A 19,162-nucleotide genomic window follows, 5' to 3' on the forward strand; every position below is an offset into this window, starting at 1 on the left:
AGACAGACCGGACGGAGCACGGGAAACCAGCTGGTGCCAGTTGAAGTGTGGCTCACTCGGTTTCGCTCTCCACTATTCCAGTAGGATGGATGTACGTACAGAGTAGCAACCCGGGGTTTTATGGGGCCGAGGATCCGATTGAATGGGGCACATCGAGAAAAGACGGGACGGAGCGGGAGGGATGTACGAGCATCAGCCATATCACGTGATATGCACCGCCACATTCTACATTCAAGCCTCGTGCGGGACGCTTTCTTGGTCTGCGTTTTGCGTCGACATCAAGGTCAACACCAGCAACGACCATGTCAAGATGACAACACATCCCCTCCATGGCCCGAGGCAGGCTGCGATATGATCCAGCCTGCAAAGTAGGTCATTTCACATCGTCTCCTTAGCTTCAACCGACCATGATGCTTCAGTGCAGCGGGCTTGGCCGAGGCCTGCTGCTGGCATCCGTCGTCCAGAGCCTCACTTCGAGGCAAGGCCAAGGTATGTATGTGCCTGCTTCTCTGCCACTACGGTGCCTCCCGGTGTCCAGGCAGCCTTGCTCGAGTTGAGCAAGTGTTTCCCCTCGCTTCTTCTCTTTGCTGTCATGCCTCATGCGCCATCAGAGCGACCCTGCTGTGGCCAGTGGCCATATGCTACACATTCAGCGGCAGCCTTTCCTGCCTCGCCCAGGGCCCTCTACGACCCTCTCACTCACTCACTCAGCCCGCTCCCCCATGGTTCCTGGTCCTAAGTGGGATTTGCGGGTCGGGTTTACTTCGGCTGGCGCAACATTCCGGCAATAACATTGTGTCCACGAAATCTGGGCACGCGCCGCTAGCGCCATAACACAGCCATCCACAACAGAGCTCGATCCGACGAATGGGAGCGCCGAACAGAGCTCATCAGCAAACTCTGAGGGAGACACACACAGTCGCAGAGAGAAAGCGAGGGGGAGAGGGAGAGAGAGGGCCTGGCGGGCAGAAGCACCAAGCATTCGGCGGAAACAGCAGCAGCATCAGACTTTGGCGTCCGTGGACCGTGAACAGGAGACCGTGGACCTCGACGGTCAGCAAATGACAGCAGCAGCACCAGCAGCACCAGCAGCAGTAGGCACCAAGCACCCCCTCGCTCTCACCTCCCACACACCGCACCGACCCGCGATTTTCTTGCTTGCACCGAAAGCTCCCTCGCTCCCCATTCGCCCCCCCCTGTTCTTCGACTCCTGCGGTCTGCCCGTCACCGACGAACAACAACAATCACCGTCAGTCTTGGAGCTAAATTTCTGCCATCTCCATCCACCTCCACCAAAGCTTCCCTCGACAACCCCTCCAACTTCAACACCAACCCGCAACCGGCATCTTCAAATAGAAGGCTGTATTTTCTCCGCCCACATACTTGCACTCGACAACTCGCATTTCCGCTCCGGCCGAATCCTCGAATTTTATTCCAACCACTCCCCGAATTCATCGATTCTTTTTTTTTCGCGTTTCCGCCTCGATATCAACAATGGCCGGCGGCAAGGGAAAGTCTGGCGGAAAGACGTCCGGAGGCAAGGCTACGGCCGAGGTCCCCAAGAAGCAACAGAGCCACTCTGCTCGCGCTGGTCTCCAGGTAAGTTGCGCGATGTTGATGATGCGCCCGGTTTTGCACGTCGATTTTTGGGCCCCCGATCTTTCGAGCATCGACCGACACATGACACCCTTTCCCGACGCGTCCAACCACAAAACTCGACAGACCCAACCTCGATCTATCGATTCCCCTCGCCCAGCGCCGCATTCCATCGAAAACCACGTTGCGCGACCATTTTTTGCCCTTGTCTACGTGCCATACGAAATATGGACTGGGATACTGTCGCGTGCACAATGCAATCGGGCTCCCCTAACTCGATGGCGCAAAGATCGGATCGCACCCAGCGATGAAAAATTTATCGTCTTAGCCGTCGCAGCTTGCTAACCACGGACCCTTCCAGTTCCCCTGCGGTCGTGTCAAGCGTTTCCTCAAGGCCAATACCCAGAACAAGATGCGCGTCGGTGCTAAGGCTGCTATCTATGTTACTGCCGTGCTTGAGTACTTGACTGCTGAAGTTCTTGAGCTTGCAGGCGTACGTCTCCTCTCACCCCCTTCCGCCTCCCCGCGCACTCCGGTTGACTCATCCGGGCTTCTTTCTGCCTTGGGCTACCTGGATCTCTCGCTAACGCGCGTCCCGTAGAACGCCGCCAAGGACCTCAAGGTCAAGCGCATCACCCCCCGCCACCTCCAGCTTGCCATCCGCGGTGACGAGGAGCTCGACACCCTGATCCGTGCCACCATCGCTTTCGGTGGTGTCCTGCCACACATCAACCGCGCGCTCCTCCTCAAGGTCGAGCAAAAGAAGAAGGCCAAGGCGATCGAGGCATAAGTTTCCCGACATGTCTAGCGGCACAAAACCACGTTGATATTGCTGTTGGCTTTTTCTCTCTCTCTCTCAGGACGGTAGTTTGGGGGTGCGGTTCGGTCTGAAGGGGTGCTCTATTTCTGCTTTCTTTAAACACTGGTCAGAAACGATGACGATGCAGGTGTGTCAGAGGTTGATCAACCAACCCTCTCGCGTCTTTGGAAACACCAAAAAAGAAAAGCATGCCGTCGAATGACCTGAGCGTCGTGCATGCAGGGGTTTTCAGTATTGGACGTTAACGGATAACGGTGCTAGAAGTGGCTGCAGAAGGCAGCCAAAGAGCGCCTTATTCATGAGGGTTTGCAGAGCAGCCTGCACGCTCCAGGGCCTGCGCAGGTGCGCCTCCGAGTCTGGCACTCAACTCAACTCTTACAATGTATAACACTTTGAGGTTCCTGTTTTCGGTTCCCAACACGGCACGCGCGGATATGGCACTGGGCTGATGGGGGCGTGGGTAGAACGAAATAAAACTGTAATGGGGGGGTGCAATACTGTCTGGCTACTCTTCTACCTGTGTTGCTCCATGATTCTCATTTGGTCCGGTCTGCCTCTGCCAGATGCTGCTCCCTCCTACATCATCAACCCGCCGTGTTCCGCGTTGCGTTGGGGTCTACGACCTCCTCGGCATCGCAATTCGGACTCTTATCATTGCGGCTTCGCCCACCATCGCCGGGGGTGCTCCGCAAGCCAGGTAACACTATTTCCTAAGGAGAAGCCGTTGATATGCCACACTGCCGCTCGTCATCCCTCCTTGTGTTGCTTTCTTTGGCGCTGGTGGGGGTAAGGGTTTTTTTCATTATTACTCTTCATCCGACCCGTTCCTCCCCTCCTCCAGTTATCACGCACACGGGCGGCGTACCATCGAGCAACGCCGGGTCGACTGCCAGCCCCGGTCCCGGTTCCGGCTCCCCACTACGCATAGCCGCTGGGAAGCCGCCGTCGTTACCGACCCATCCGCCCGGATCACTCACTGCGCTCCCGGATGGTAGCGGGCTGACCGGCGAGACCGGTGGCCCTCCCCCTCCTCCTCCTCCTTCTTCTTCTTCTTCATCGTTGTCGTCGACGTCGACGCTCGCTCGCGCGTGACGACACTCGGAGGGGTAATCGCAGTCCCGCCAGCAACTGCCGCCGCCCCGCCGCGCGTCCCTCGCGCCCTCTCGCCAGGCGCCCCACGCCCTCCAGCGGAGATAGTCGAACTCGGTCCGGCACGTGCGGCTCCTTCCCCTGGCCCGTTCCCATGACCGTCCCCGCTCGAGCCCGGGCGCGGGCCGGGTACACAGCCGGTGACCGCAGCGGAGGCAGCGGCGCGTGCAGGCGAGGCGGAGGAGGGCGGCTTAGTTGTGGCAGCGCCAGGTCCAAGGTTGAGGAGGAGGTGGTGGTGGTGGTGGCGGCGATGGTGGCGGTTGCGGCTGCCGTTGCAGCTGCGTGGGTCGGTGGAAGAGTGTCCGGGGGAGGAGACCGTGAGGGTCCTTAAGTGGCGGCGGCGGCGGCGGCACGTGATGGTCATGGTGGTTGGGGGAGGCTCCCGTTGCTGTCGGCGGAGGGCTGTTGGACGGCGATGCGCCGGGTCGGCTGTGGTGAAACTGGTCTTGGCCCGGAGCCTCTCCGAAGTGAAACGGGACCGTCATCGCTGCTGCTGGTTGCCCTGGCGTATTCGACACCTCGTCTGACAGATCGGTCCCCCCGCGCACTTTCTGTCTGCATTCATGGGCATGGAGGTAATGTATGTATATGCATTCACGACGTCTGTCCGTCTCTGCTTGTCTCTTTGCTCTGGGATAGAATGACGGACGCAAGGCTCGACTGCCGAAGGACGGTAGATGGTTGATTGATTTCACCGACGAGCCTTGGAAACGCAAACCATCCCGGGCTGCCGGACCCAAAGAAGCTAAAGAACCGAAGCCACACCTGAGCACGTTTCGGAAGGCTGTGTGTCTGTGTGTGTGTGTGTGAGGGAAACGAAACACCCATCATGAAAGAAGCGCGCAAGCAAGAATGATGATGATTCACACATCGGTCAGCGGCATAGACATACGTCAAACAAGCGACTGAGGAATGACAAAACGTCGGAAAAAACGATAAGACCCCTCGGTGTTTGGGCAACACATCACAGACATAAAGGGGGAAAGAAAAACACAAGGCAGAGAGAGCCCAATCTTCAGCATCCTCAATATGACTGACAGCTGCAGCTCTCATTATCTTGGATTCCAGGGCATTCTTCACAACTCTCAAGTCGCCCCCGCAGAGTGCCCATGTCAACTCTCTTAGCCAAGGAAGCTTCATGGGAAAAGCCGTGGAACTTCATCATCGTGCAAGCTCGATCTGAAACCAAACGCAGTATATTTGACAAGGCGTAGAACGGCCTATAACGTAGGCCCTCCGTACATCTTCCTTCTTCTCTCTCGCGCAATTATCAACGTGCCTGATGCCACAACATGGCGCGCAAATAAACAGGCTGGCACTTCTCGCAAATTGCCGTCTCTCATCTTCTCTCATGTGTCTCCTAAATATCGACATGCGGTAATCCGCTGATCTCGTTCTGTCATCCTGCCCCCAAGATGCTCAAAAATGCGTGGTAAAAAAGCAGAAAAGTAGCAAACTCTAATAAGAAACCGGAAAAGACCGAGCAAAACACGACAGAGCAGCCCCAATGCACCCTCAACGCCGATGACCCCAACGAGTGTCCCGAAAGACCATCCCAACACTGGACAGACAAGTCCATGGGGATGACGCCCTCCCTCTACAGGGGGAAGGACAGAGGGCATGGTTCGAAGAATCTGGGGAAAAGGTGTTTTTGGGACACAAAAAACAATAACACAACGGAATGTACCGATGCGAAACAACGCCCGAAATCATTTTCAACTTTTTTTTTCTTCTCAGTGAGCCGCTCATGGGTTGGTGTTGCTTTTTTGGAACTCGACACTCCGAACCCGTCTTGGCCAGGGAAGAGACCAAAAGAACAGCCTCAGTCTCGGGGTCGTCTTGTTCAAGTGATGCTGGACCGTGGTATTAGGTGGGTATAGTCATGGTCGCCAAAGCATGTTTCCATCATCCAAAAAAGGGAATTTGGGTGTTGTCGAGCATGCCGGTACAGCTATCTAGACATAAAAAGGTCGTAACAGCGTATTCATCGTCAAGGGTGGTTCATATGCTTCCACGCGCCATGAGGGAGATATGGCGGGGAAACAGGAGGGTATAGGGGGACCGCCCATGGGCCTTTGGTGCCATGTCGAAATGGTTGCCCATATCAAGTTTTTTTTTCTTGTATCCAGGTTTCTTTTCCGTTCATCCTTCTCTGGTCGTGAAACAGCGATGAGCCGAGGTCTCCTTGCCGGGCGGGTGCCGTGAATCCAAAAAATAGTAATAAGAATGGATGCCGCCGCGACGTAGGATTCTTCTATCCACCAAATCCGAGACGGCCGAGCGAAACATCATGATGCTGCCAAAAGGCTCGTGTCCAACAAAATCATCATTATAAGCAATATGGGTGGTGAGTGTGTGGGAGAGTGTCCATCATGAAAAGCAATGGTAGGTATAACACAGGGGGGGGTTTGTCGATTACCGAGCTGGGGCGGGCTGGGTGAACTCGTCGAATGTCGTTTGTAGTCTCTATGCGTCGCGAGTCATGAATCGTGTCCTCATTGTAATGGTTGTCGTGTGGCAGTCTCGGCGAGGTATTAGGGATCTTGTCTAGTGGAATCGAGATGCGCCGGCGCTTCCTGCACGAGGGGCATTGTCGGAAGAGTCTGGCCACAAATCAGCGTCAGAGTTCCGTCAAGCACAAGGGCGTCATGCAAACTCACCGCTTCCGCGCTGCATGTGGCCATTGGAACGGTTGCGGCCGCTGAAGCCGGCAGACGTCTCCCACTCGGGACCACGAGGCTGCCTCTCGGGAGCGTTGCGGTTGCCACTGTTCGCACCGGGGCGCTGGCTTCCAATCGCGCCGGGTGTGCTGCGCGCCTGAGAATGGGCCGCCGACTCGTACGATCCGAGGTTGAGGCCACCGAGAGAGCTGAGCAGGCTGCTGTCGGTCCCAGGAGTGCCGACCGTGCCAGAGGTGGGGGTCAGGTTGGGCGTAGCAAGCTGACCTGTCTGATTCACGCCTCCATTGTAATCGCCGAAGCGGGGGTTGGAGTTGCCAGACTGCGGGATGTTGCCGATGCCGTTCATCGCCGTCAGGTAGCTCGAAGAGGACGCGGACGGACTGGGGCTAAAGGAACGTAGGTCGGCAAAGCTCTTGGCGGCACGCAGGTTGGCAAGACCGTTTCCGTCAGGGCTTCCAGGAAGCTCCAAAGTCGGACCCTGGCGGCCGATGGCGTGAGAGTAGTTGGTGCTGGCACTACGAGCCTCTCTGTCAGCTGTAAAGTCGAAAGTCGCCGCTCTGCTGAGGCCCTTCTTGTGGTAGTCCAATCCGACAGCGGGAGAGTGGATCTGAGCCGTGGGCGATGGAAGCTGGCGCTTGACAACGTGGATCTGGCGCGACTCCGCCTCCCCGACGGAATTGTGCTCCAGACCCATGTGGTGGGCCAAGATGTGAATACGACGGCGCTGCTCAGGCGCAACAGTGGAGGGGAAGATGAGAATCTCGCGCGAGGTATCACGCTTGAAAAGGGTGAGCTCGGTGTAGAACTCGAGAGTCTCCGGGTCATTCAGGTCAATATCTCCTTCTGTTTGGTCAGCAGAGGTATTTGATGCGGTTTGGTAGAATCAACCTACCAAGAGGGCCACGAGGAGGGTTGCTAGAGACGCTGTTCAGGGTCTGAAGCGAAGGCTGCTGGTGCAGCATCGGGGCGCGGTGCTGCTCCTCGAGCTGACCGCGCCTCTCCCTCTTCTCGCGCTCGATACGCTCCCGCTCGGCTTCCGGCAGCATCTTCTTGTATTCGACCCTCAGCTTGCGGCCGTGGACCTCCATGCCGTTCATGGCGTCAATGACAATCTTGGTATCTTCGGGAGACTGGAAGTTGGCAAAGGCCAGGCCGCGGAAGACGCCGTTATCGAAGTGGTAGTTGAAGGCATATGGCTGAGGGAGGTGCATTTCCAGCATGACAGCGGCGAGAGTCTCCTTGCGCACGGCGAAGGGAATGTTCTTGATGACAATGGCGGTGGGAATGAGCTGCTCTTCGGTCTGCGAGCTGGGTCGCATGTCGCCTTGTCCGTCGTAGCGAAGACCGTTCGACATTCCGTTGTTGAGGCCGGATCCATATGAGCTGTGCATGCCGAGGCCTTGGTCGGTCCAGTTCTGTTGGGAGTGTCGGTCAGATCACAACTGCGATGCGTGGGGCGAAGGTCAGGAGATAGAAAAGGGATGGGAGGAAAACATACCGTGGGCAGAGCAGCTCGGCGGTTGACGCTCCTTTGTCTATTGGCGCCGTTCATAGCGCCGTTGACGGTCGCAACACCGCCAGCGTTGTAGTTCCAGGCCTGGCTGTTGTCCAACATGTATCCTCCGGGCATTCCATTAGCAGACATTTGGTCCATGGCTCTGGGGTTGTAGCCAAGACGATCGGAAGGGAACAAGGCAGAGGAGCCCAAGCCGTTGTCGTAAGGACGCTGGGCCTGACGGGGGAGCGAGAGGCCAGATTGAAAGCCACCCGCATATCCCCTCGACGAGCTCGGGGAGCGATTGGCGGGGGCTGAGTAGTCGAGATACATATCGTGTTGTTGCTGGCTCATTGTTTTCTTCGAGATCTAGTCCCGGGTAACTGGCAGTCGCTGGGTCGTAATCCAGCAAACGTGCGTGTAATGTGCCGATTGGGAATGGCAGCAAAGAGGGGGGATTGGTTGAGGAGGCAGCTGTTGGTATGCGGATGTGGGAGGGAGATGCAGGTTAACCAGGGGCAGTTGGTAGATGCAGAGTGGGAAAAAGCCCTCGACAGAAAATCCAACGTGGTGCGAAGGTTTGCGTACGGGGGGAGAAAAGCGTCGTGGAGACTGGCGGGCGATGCAGATGCGGGAAGCGGAGCAGGAACAAAAAACAGTTCACTAAACACGCAACGCGGCATGTAATAGCAGAAATTCGCAGAGATTCCTCCTCTTCGTCGTCGTCGTCGTCTTCTTCTTCCGTTGGACGGCCGTTCGCTCGTTCGGATCGCTCGTCGTTATGGTTTTGCAGGGCCCCCTAAGATGGGACAGGAAAATGCAGAAGGAGATGGGAAGAGGATGCGAGCAGCCGGGAGTCGCGCAGCGTGGCCAGGCCAGGAAAAAAAAAATGCCGTGGCGGTTGTTATGTAGGGGCGTGGGTGGGATTGTGTGGGAGAGGAGAGAGTGAAAGAGTGCGGCAAGGTAGCCCCGAGAAGGACGTGGATGCAGGATTGGTATGTATTGAATTTGGATTGGCCGCGGCTGGCTTTGCGGGATGGGCGCAGATGGACTGGTGCTTGCTTGCCTGCCTCTCGCTCGCTCGCTCGCTTCTCCGCCGAGATGTAGTGCAGTAGCAGTAACAGCAGACACTGACTGACAGACCCTGACAGACACGCGGTCGCTTCAGTGTGGTGTGCCTTTCCGAGGGGATAAGGGAGGAAGGGCTGATGCGCGCGAAGGGCGTGGTTGGTTGGCTGTTGTGGTGGTTGTGGCGGTGGTTGTAGGAGGGAAGATAGGAGGGAGGAGGGACGTAGAGTAGGAAGGGGAAAGGGGGATGAATTACGACAGGCGCTGCTGCTCTTCGCCTGGTGTTGAGGCTCAAGAATCTAAAAAGGGCGAGGGAGAGGGAAAAGATAGGGAAGAGGAGGGGGTTAGACGGAGGTTAAGAGGATGGATGGGAAGATGGAGCGACGAGGGGAAGAAAGGAAGCAAGAAAGAAAAAAATGACTGCATCTCTTTCTCTTTTTTTTTTCCTTCCTCCGCCCTCCAGTCTTTTCCCCCCCTCGTCGTCGATGGATGGATAGTGGACGTAGCGAATGAAGAGTCCCACTAGAACGGGTACCAGCCAACTGGGGGGCTTCAGAGAAAATGGGGTGTGGCAACGGCAGAAGGCGAAAGGAAGGCCAGGGCCCTGGGAAGGGGGATCAGGGACCCGGGACGATAACCTAGCACCCCTGTGTCCCTGCCTATGGTCAAAATAACATAGGTAGGAGAAAAGGAGACGACGACAGTGCAGGACAGGGCCAGGCCTTGGTAGACGACGAGGAAGACGACAGATGGGTGGATACCAAGGTACCTACCTACCTAGGTACCTACCCAGGAGTGGCTTCACGGGGAGAGCTCAACATTGATGGGAAAGCACTGCACTGAAAACATTTCCGGATGGGAGGGAATGATGAACGGTCGACGCGCAATAATAACAGACACCAAACACACCAGACTCGGAGAGAGATACACACAGGGCCGGGAAACAAATGTGTGGCCACGCCGGGACTTCCATGACACTTCACTGACAGGGCCACTAAAGTAGGTACAGCAGCAGATACTGTGCTGTAACCCGTTGTTCAACGCGGCTGGCAGCGGGACTGTCACTGCCGCCAGACAGCACAGATGGAAGGCAGAAGGCGCGCGCGCTCTGACGCAAAAGGTACCGACGCTCGATGTATCATTTCTCAACACCCCGTTTGTTATTTGGGACGTTTTCCTCTCATCGCCCGCTGGAAGGAGAGAGTGAGTGGGTAACCAAGTGGTCGCCGGCCAAACACAACGGCAACTTGTTGACCATCTATAAAAAAGGTCTTGATGCCCTGGCTTCATTCGCTTGGGCAGAGTTTCTCTCCTAATTAGCACACTGTATCCGCAGTGCAGTGCTGTACGAACCAGCTCTCTCTCGTCAGAGATGAGCGGGACCACTTCTTCGCTGCATCCGTAGGTGGTAAGAAATCGAAGGCCAACGGCTTCTAGGGCTAGCGGGATCAAACCAGCCAGCAGTCGCCTGTCACCAGTCGGTCAAGATGTGGAATTATAGTGGGCTCGGGCTGGTGATCGGGTTGGGCGGTGTCCCTTTCAAGTGCCTGTCCAGTCCCTATCCCACCCGCGACCAGCTTCTTAAGCTAGCGGGGGGGCCGTTGACCGATGATTTGACGGCAAAGAGACCGGGACCCTAGAAGTCTGGAAGGGACCGTGACCACGAGCCGTCGCCATCCCGTCCGTTCAGACTTTGTGTATTGTGAAAAGGTGTCCTGACGTCGGTAAACTTTGGTCCTGTCGCAACGACCGAGTGCACCATGGGCCCTTCTGCCGATGTGTCTCTCGGCTTTATGTCGAGACAGTATCGACGATGCGACAAGGAGCTGCGGCTTGACACTGGTCCTGGCTCAATAGCCAGCCCTCTGGACAATCTGACCCTCCAACTCCCGACTGTCGCTCGTTGTTGTGACAATGCCCGACTCTTATAGGGTTGTCTGTCTATGGAGATGGATAGAGCCCGCCCTACCGTTGCGACTGTCCAACTTCGTTGGCCTGTGCATGCCGGAGAGTTAAGAGACAGGAAGATACTACTAGTAAGCAAGAGTTATGAGAAATCTAAAATAATATCGAGACCAGGTACCGCGAGGCCATAGAGCCCACCTCAGCTGACAAGCTGTGTGCGGTGCGTGCGGTGTGCGTGGAGAGTGGATATGGGGAGGGTGCTGGTGGGCATGGAAGAAAATACTCGTCTCGTCTGTTGTCTGTTTTGTGTCGTGCTGTGTCATTTTGTCGCGTGCAAGCTCTATTTATTTATTTTTATTTTTTTAAAGTGGCCGATGATGGATGTTGGTCTGGTACGCAGCACTCTCCGACTGCGAGGCATCCGTGCCCGATGGGAGAAAAGGATAAAAAAAAGGCAAGAAAAATGTCGACGGAATATGGAAGTCAGAATGCCATTTTATGCCGTGCCCCATGCCATGTCCATGCTTGCCCGTGCCCATACCCTGGGTCTTGGATGTCAAATGGGCAAGGAACCGTCTCCGGAAGCGTCAAGACCCCGTCGAGCACCTTTCGGAAGCCAATCTAAGACGTGAAACACAGGCTCATCTCTCCAGACTTTTGATCTTCTATTTCTTCTTCCACCATTGCCTCGCCGTCGCTAACGGGGATGGGCGCCATTCGGTTCCGGTAACGATTGCCACCATGTTACCTGAACAAATGCGCAGCGGGACCGGAATACCTCGCCGGACATTGGAGCTTCACCTTAGCAGGGAGGGAGGTCAAGGCGAAACGGCGATACAGCTCGAAGAGGAAGATGGAAAAGGAAGAGAAAAGGGGGAAGATGAGGAAGTGTCGCTGGCTACGTACCTGAAATCAAAATGCGTCCGTGGTCAGTGGTCCCGGGTCCGTGGCCCGTCCCGAGGAATAGCAACGAACGTCGTGGGTTGACAAGAGGGGGCGTCGTCACACGAATCTTTTGCCGGGTCGTGCAAGGATGAACAAGGCGTAACAGTGCAGGAAACGACGGTTGGCTGGAGGAAGGAAGCTGCCCATGAGGGAGAAAGAAGACAGGGCGGGTCTAACGGAGGCAGCCATTACCTCATATTCCTTAAGAACCTTACCTGCATTTTATCGTGGGGGCGTTGTGCAAGTAAATCAGAATCCAAGGAATGGGTGGCGCGGATGCTTGGGGTTCCTAGGCACGTTTAGGTACTTGTAGGTATCAAACATAACCGGCTGACTAAGCGGGGTGGTTTTTCTTTCGTGCAAATCTCTAGGAAGGATATCTAAGGTTAGGTAGGTTTCTACGATGTAGTTTGCTTCTTGCTCAAATTAGCGGGGGGTGCCTTTCGGAGGGCAGGAGTTGCTCTTGCATCAGTTTTGCACCGACAGACGCAATCGCACCTGTTCGCGATAGCACGGATGTCTGTGGTCGCATCGAAGAGGGAGGGACGGGAAGATAGTGGGGACCAGGACGAGGGAAGGAGCACACAGTACTCTGTACAGAGGTAAACAGACAAGCATGACAGGCGGAAGGCAGCGCTAGCACAGTGTCAGCTAGGCAAGACAGCTGTCAGTCCCTGGCAGTCGCAGTCTGGCAGTCTGATCGCCGGTCTAGAAACGTCTACAAGTACAGTTCAGCAGTAGGGCCAAAAGAGGGAGGGAGAGCCTGTCGGTCCGGGCCTGTCCTCTGTCAATGTCATCCTTCTGGCACCATTCCCCCCGATCGATGGATCTTGTAACCCCCCCCCCCGTGCGTTGCTGGGAAACACGCACAAAGTCCACAAATTATCCCTCAATGTGCATCTGAGCTGTGCAGCCATGACTAGCCAGGACACCTATGGTCCGTAGGCAAGTCGGTCTACCGCGCTACCTTGGGTACGTATACCTGGGCAGGTACCTACCTAGGTAACGAGGCGACCCGAGAATAGACAGTGCGATCGAATTGACACAGGGCCTCCGGGGGACCTATGTTCAGACACTCGCCCAGCGAAACGATGTGATGCTGTCGTGACATTTGCTCGGCTCATCGGACGAACACACGACAGAGAAGGGCAGGCCGCTTCGTATTCGAACGTCGACTGGTATTGTCTACTTGTACACCTGATTGCCGCAGGTTAGGTGTCGTATTGCATCGACTTGACGGCGGTGGAGGTTTTGGAGTTCGACTTGCAGCAAAATCAATCCAAGCCGAAACTTTGACGACAACTCTGATTGAGGGTGGTGCCCTGCCCTGCCCCCAGCACAGTCAACCCTACACTGTCCTCAAGGCTAATAAAGAGCAACCCAAGTCATGTGCTGTGCGTGCCTGCAGCGCCTGAGTTGTGTTGTGCAGAAAAGTGGGAGAGACAGGTGCACGACACTTCCTTGACTTCCTTCCCCCAGACGCAGGGAGCTGCAGCCAATGGTAGCGCACGACGTGCCGAGCCTCTCCACGTTTGCTTCGGTACTCTCGCGCGCACCAATCCCAATCCATTCGAACCGGCAGGAGCAAGACATGCGTTTTTGTTTGGGCCTTTGCTTGACCTAGTCTGACCCTGACCTTTTGACCTTGACCTTGACCTTGACCTTGAATTTGGCCTTGCTTGGCCTTGGTCCCCGAGCCAGAGTCGACAGTAACATGTCTGCCACACCACACTTGAACTTAGCCGACTACAACTACATAGTCATGCCGTTTCTCACAGTCAGTCTCTGTCCAGACGAAACATGCTGCCTTCCTTGTACAAGTGTTGATTGGGTCGTCGGTCTCCAATTTTGCACGTGGCCTTGTATTTGCCTGCTCCAGCGGCGCAGCGTCACCGTGGGATCTGTTTCCTGTCACTCATCGTCCTTATCCAGACGGCTTCCGCAACGTCTACTAACGTCCCCCAACGCAAGTTCACAACATCACCGTGGACATGTCTACTATTCATCGTATCCGATCATAGAGGCCTTGGCTGACTAACCGCACCAAACTATGCTGCGGCGCACCTGTTGACTATTGCCCTGGCTGGTCCCTCCTGCATGCGCGTACATACATAGACCCGACACAAACGCAACGCAACCGCAGCGCCTGCTCCAGAAAGTAGAATGCGCGCCCAAGCCCCCAAGACACGCATTCCTCTGTCCCTCTCTGCGTCTGTAGGCGTAGGCATTGGGATACGAAAACACAGCATGCGGGCGGCTTGAGGCTACCGCCGCCGAGACACGCCCGGCATAGACAGGGCCCACGAGTGGCAAGTCAATTTGATGCAATCGACATTGCACAAAACGTTGCCTCCTCGACTCCCATCAACCGATCGGAACCAAACCCATCCCCGCCCTCCTCTCCCTTTCTCGAGTCTCGGGTCTGAGTCTCGAGTCTCGATATATCGCCCCCTGTCCCGCATACCCCCTTTCACCGTGGGATCCTCGCCCCGACTTTCATCCCTTGACGAGGACGCTCGAGATACAAGGACGCCGGCAGCTCAAAGACTCCGCATCTCTCGCACCGTTCCGTTTCACCGAAAATGAGAGCACCATCGGTACGCCGCACGACCGCCACAACGGGTCGATTTCCTGCCTGTCGCGTCCATCCATTGGCGATCCAGCACCTCGGACATGGGATCCAATTCGCGTGGCACATTACCCGGGGTCGTTGTCCCCCGTCATTATCAGCGTCCACCACCGCCTCACTCCCATGATTTCCCATTTCTCCACAACAGATTACCCCTACTTCGTACTCCGTAGGTCATATGGATTGTCCACGGCACGCATCCATCCTCACACGAGCCAGGTCGGTGGGCCTCCCTTCCTCGGCGGCCGAGGCCGAACGTTTCCTCAGACGTCGTATCGTGAACCAACGCCACCGTACGGATGCAAGCTGCCGCCTCGGCTGCAACTGGCTGCAACTGGCTATTTGCACACAGGTAGGACACCAACAACGTGCCAAGCTACGTGGTCAAGGCCACCTCTCTCACCAACAACGTACAAGAAGCCGGCTGCTGTCATGTCACCTGCAAAAGCAATTCTCTATACGCAAAGGAAACCACAATACGAGTTGCTGAGGAGTATCGATACCAATCGAGTCTTCATCGGCGGCAACCCTTGTCTGGTTCTCCTCGCACGGGTATGAACACACCTGCCCGGACGCCTTCGGGCCGTTACGCTGGACCACCCAGATCTCCAAGTCTAGCTCTCGCCCTTCCCCAAATATGCCATTAGCGGCCGTCGACTTTGAGCAAGCGAGAACCGACCTGTCTGACGTCTCATCCGTGCCAATCGTCGAGCAACACACTCCAAACCGGAGCGAGATCGACAAAGGGACACAGGCCCGAGACGTTTCCACTGCTCCACTGCTTCGAAAGTTCCATGCCACCACGGCCGCTATTTTCTAGTCAACGTCCTAGGGTTCGCGAACCCCTATTCTTGCCCCTCGGCGTCGCGGCGATGCCTGCAAAGAGCAAACGGTAGTCCTGTATTACTAGTGCTGCCCGCTGCTCGTGGCCGTCGTCTGCCCCCTTTTCTAGACTGGCAACTGGGGCGCCGTGAGGGCCCAGCGGCGCAATTTCCATATCCCCGCTCAACTCCAATAGTTCCGGGTCTGCCGCAACCTTGAGTCAATTTTGGAGGGCTTTTCACCTCTCTCGACACAGGCGTCGCGGCAGAAATAGTCCAGTATATTCACCCTGGAAAGATTCATGATCGAGGCATGCCAAAACCTGGCCTGAGCTTTCGGGCGGCTTGAACTGTGCGCCGCGAATTGGGATGCAACATGGGGATGCACCGTGGCACAAAACCGCCCACGCGCCATCGCGCGGCACTCGCCTTTCACAACTGTGCGTCTGTGCCGGGCCTTGTGCCGGACCTTGCGTCCCATGCTCCGCACCCCCGTCCAACATCCCTGCTGTTTAAAAGATGCGAGATGGAGATGGAGCTTAATCTTACCCACCGGCCAGTGCGCCGCCGCAGCCAATGTCTCCGGAGCCATCCCCGGAACCCCAACTCGCCAGTCTGCCTTGCGATCTTAGTGTCCAGGCTTACTAGGCTCGGCCTGAGTCTTTCGATCCTTCCACACACGGTCAGAATCACACGACAACCCCGAGATCAATATGCCCAAACACTCATTCGTCCACCGTTTGGCCGTCCCGGAGGCCAGCATGGGTGTCCAGGGTTACCTGCTCGTCCATATCCGTCATCAGTCATGCCCATCCGGTACCATTCATTGGGCAGTCCGACAGCAAATGGTACACAATCCCATCCAATGGTGGCCAGCAACTGGGAGAGTGTGTGGCGTTCGCCTAGATTGCACGGAGTATATTCTGTACGTGTAGAGCTGTTCCCCGGTGGTTGCTTAGATCAAGCCGTGTGGCGCGATGATCCGCGGAACATGCGCCATTATCGCCACGGAGCAATTTACAGAACATTCGGTGGACAGAGTCTGTACAACAGTCTGTCACGTCGCCGCTTCGCACTGCTGCATTCGGCTCAGATTTGGAGCACGCGCTTTCGCCTACTTGTCCTTCCTCCAGAGACCCTACAAGTTCCGACGGTGCCCAGCCTGGCAACTCACATCGCCAAGTTGGACGCTCGTTTGTTCAACATTCCGCGAACAATGGCTTGACCGTAAACAGCAACCACAGGCTTGCCGCTCATGTGCATAACTCGAGATGATAGCAGACAGGCCTTCCGCAACCCCAGCTCGTTCATACAGGGCCTGGGCAAGCCTACTGTGTCTGTGGCACTCTGCCAGGGTTTCCTCGCCGTCGCCAAACCCGAACAGTGTTGCTGGCGCGCTTGATACATGGCCCTGAATCATCTTTTATTAGATCTCTTATCCACCGTCGAGTGGTGGCTTTGGCTGACGGACGAAGTTGTTCCAATGTTCCAGACAATTTCTCCAAGCGGGGCTTCCGAGAGAAAGTGTGGCTTAACGCTCGAACGCTTATTTTTCTTCGTACAATTATGCCTTGAAGCTGCCAATCCTCATTCATGTTCTGCAGTGCATCGCATGACAATGTCACCATTATCCGCCTTTGCTACACGGTGTTGAGAGACTAGGGGCGGTGCCGACTCCGTCATGGTGGTGAGCTCGGGCCTGGCCGGTCTAGAAGACTTTGGAAGCTCGAGATGCGTTAGCATCATGGCCTTGGCTTCTGGTCACTTCCCGAGGCTCGATCAACCGCCGATCACCATGGTATTTTGTTGACGAGTCTTGCCCACGTGATCGATGTGACACGCGGAAGGAGGCTGCATATTCCGCTTATGCACGGCGGGAAGTAAACATCACATGGATGGGGCTTGACCCAGGGCCCGGGTCCTTGAGGTCCGTTCTTGGTGGTCTTTGGTACTACCTCTGAAGCGCAGTCCTGCTGTGCTCCTACGAAGTGCAAATGGAGAGTTACGATGTCACGCTTTCGCAACGTCGTATTGTCAAAAGCAACGAGGCTATGAGATTTTAGAACACTCTTCCTGACTTTGTGGGAAAATGAGGAGATGCGTCCACAGAGGAGGGTAACCACCCCCTCATTACCCGGGGGGGAGGCGATCGGTCAGACGGTAATCTCTGGTCTCGGCAACGTCAGCGCCTAGATGATCCTGCCTTCTCGGCAAGGCGATGGTAGTTGGCTGGAAATCCCGAGAACGACAATTTGCCAATTCTACGTGTGGCCCATCGGCAGCCTGGTGCCGGGGAGTCGGAATACCCTCCACCACCTGCGGGTCTCTCTTTCTCTCTCTCTCTGGTCTTTTTTAGATCCACGCTAACACCCATCTGGCTGTCGGGGGTCATGACTTTTTGAGTCACGCCAGCTGAACCTAACCCGTGTATGGAATCTGATAACAACTGCATCAACTTGCCTCTGTGGAATCGAAAGGGGGCCGGTCGGCAAAACAAAAGCGATCCGATAATCGCATCTTGAAAAAATAACATCCGTCAGAGAGTCGCCAGAACCCAAGCTCGCCGCCTATGTAAGGCAGATGCTGTCCCGATTCAGGCCATCGAATTACCGGTAAACCGTAGGCCGTCGCCATGTATCGGTGAACACGATCCACTCACCTCTCATGACGCTGCTCATCTTCCGCCATCGAGCAGGGATTCTGCTCCATCGCCATAGTAGCGAAGGGGTGTCTTTGCCCTGCCCTTTCGAAGACGTCGAAAGGCTTCTACGTTTACCAACGAGACTGATTAAAAAAAAAACATTACCCCGACGAAGGGGCGAGAGGCGAATAAAAGCCCCTGAGGGTTGACGCAACCCCCCGTGTGGCCCAGTCCGACGGGCCCTTTAGGCTTCAAGTGGACTCTTGGTGTCTGTTCATCACTCGTCGCAGCCCCACCCAGACACATTTCGCGCTTCACAAAGCCGGACTCCCGCGAAATGAGGTCGTTGCGGTGCAGTTGTAACCGCGAAGCTGGGCGGACGCGTTAAGAGGTGGGCCTTGAGGCGTGGGAGGGAGGTAGTGGAAGGGGGGTGTATGTGTGGGAGAGAGGTTTGGCCCCGGAGAGGCTTCCGGGAGAGGCTCCGCGGGGTTTGGCACCAGAGACAAATCTCCAGTCACGGAAGATTTCATTTCGATGAGCATTTCCTACCGTCACAAGACGGATGATACGCCCCGGGTTCTGGAGAGCTCCCCAAAGGGGTAATTCGAAGAAAATTCCAAACGAAACAAAACATCCCTCCCCCTTGGACCTCCTTTCAGATTGAGTCCATACCGCCTGGGCAGCACCGTCAACAATGCCTTCAATGGGACTATGTGACAACGTACGCGAACTGACAGAAACAGATCCGGACCGGTGTTCCTGCGCCGAGAAAAGGGCATGGCACTCGAGTCATGGTTTAATGAGGCACTCTTTCCTACTTTGTATGGTGTGTGAGCCTGGGAAGTTTTGGATGCTGCGTCAGCTCGTAAGCGCAGGTTTCTCGTTATTAAGCCTTCTTGGTACCTGCTGGGGTCGCAGCGGTGAAAAAGCTTGATGGTTGTCGACCTTTTTCCCCCTTCTTTCTATTCTTGCTCTGGGGAGGCGAAGGGTGTATGGGGGGGGGGTATAAGCCTTCGCGTCCTCGTGTTGTTACTCCATGAGAAAAGCGAAAAGAAAGGGGTAAAGGGGCGAGTGAGGCAGTGTAAATGAGGCAATGTGGTGATGATGATGCCCTCTGTTGTACCGCGTGTTCTATCGGCGGCTCTTCCACGAGTGGTGGATGCGGTTCCCGAGTCTCCGTCGGACGCCAGAGTCGGCGCTCATGCCATGTGCATGGTTGCACGCGCTGCTAGTTTTCCTTTCGAAAGACCCCCATTTTCCCAGCCGGGCAATCCGGGCGGGACTCTCTCTCTCTCTCCCCGGCTTCACACCGAATGTGTGAGCGCCCTTGAGGAGATAGTTCTGTCGGACTTTGCGTTTTCTCTCGAAGGGGCTGCTAGATGGTACTCGGGTCCGCACGCGAGCCCGGTGGT

The 19,162-nt window shown here is 55.9% G+C and overlaps 2 protein-coding genes across 2 annotated transcripts; one reads left to right on the forward strand and one right to left on the reverse strand.

Moving 5' to 3' along the window:
* Window positions 1–1,494: 1,494 nt before the first annotated feature.
* On the forward strand, window positions 1,495–2,386 carry CDEST_07508 (Putative histone H2A, histone-fold; the record flags this gene model as incomplete). The annotated part of the gene is made up of 3 exons (XM_062923667.1): window positions 1,495–1,599; window positions 1,958–2,089; window positions 2,198–2,386. 3 exons carry the CDS (start codon window positions 1,495–1,497, stop codon window positions 2,384–2,386), a joined length of 426 nt encoding a protein of 141 aa, XP_062779718.1.
* Window positions 2,387–6,112: 3,726 nt separating this feature from the next.
* Window positions 6,113–8,095, reverse strand: CDEST_07509 (Putative RNA recognition motif domain, R3H domain, RNA-binding domain superfamily; the record flags this gene model as incomplete). The annotated part of the gene is made up of 4 exons (XM_062923668.1): window positions 6,113–6,168; window positions 6,226–7,089; window positions 7,139–7,661; window positions 7,745–8,095. 4 exons carry the CDS (start codon window positions 8,093–8,095, stop codon window positions 6,113–6,115), a joined length of 1,794 nt encoding a protein of 597 aa, XP_062779719.1.
* Between the last annotated feature and the right edge of the window lie 11,067 nt (window positions 8,096–19,162).

Source organism: Colletotrichum destructivum, chromosome 4 (assembly GCF_034447905.1).
Source record: "Colletotrichum destructivum chromosome 4, complete sequence".
NCBI lineage: Eukaryota > Fungi > Ascomycota > Sordariomycetes > Glomerellales > Glomerellaceae > Colletotrichum > Colletotrichum destructivum.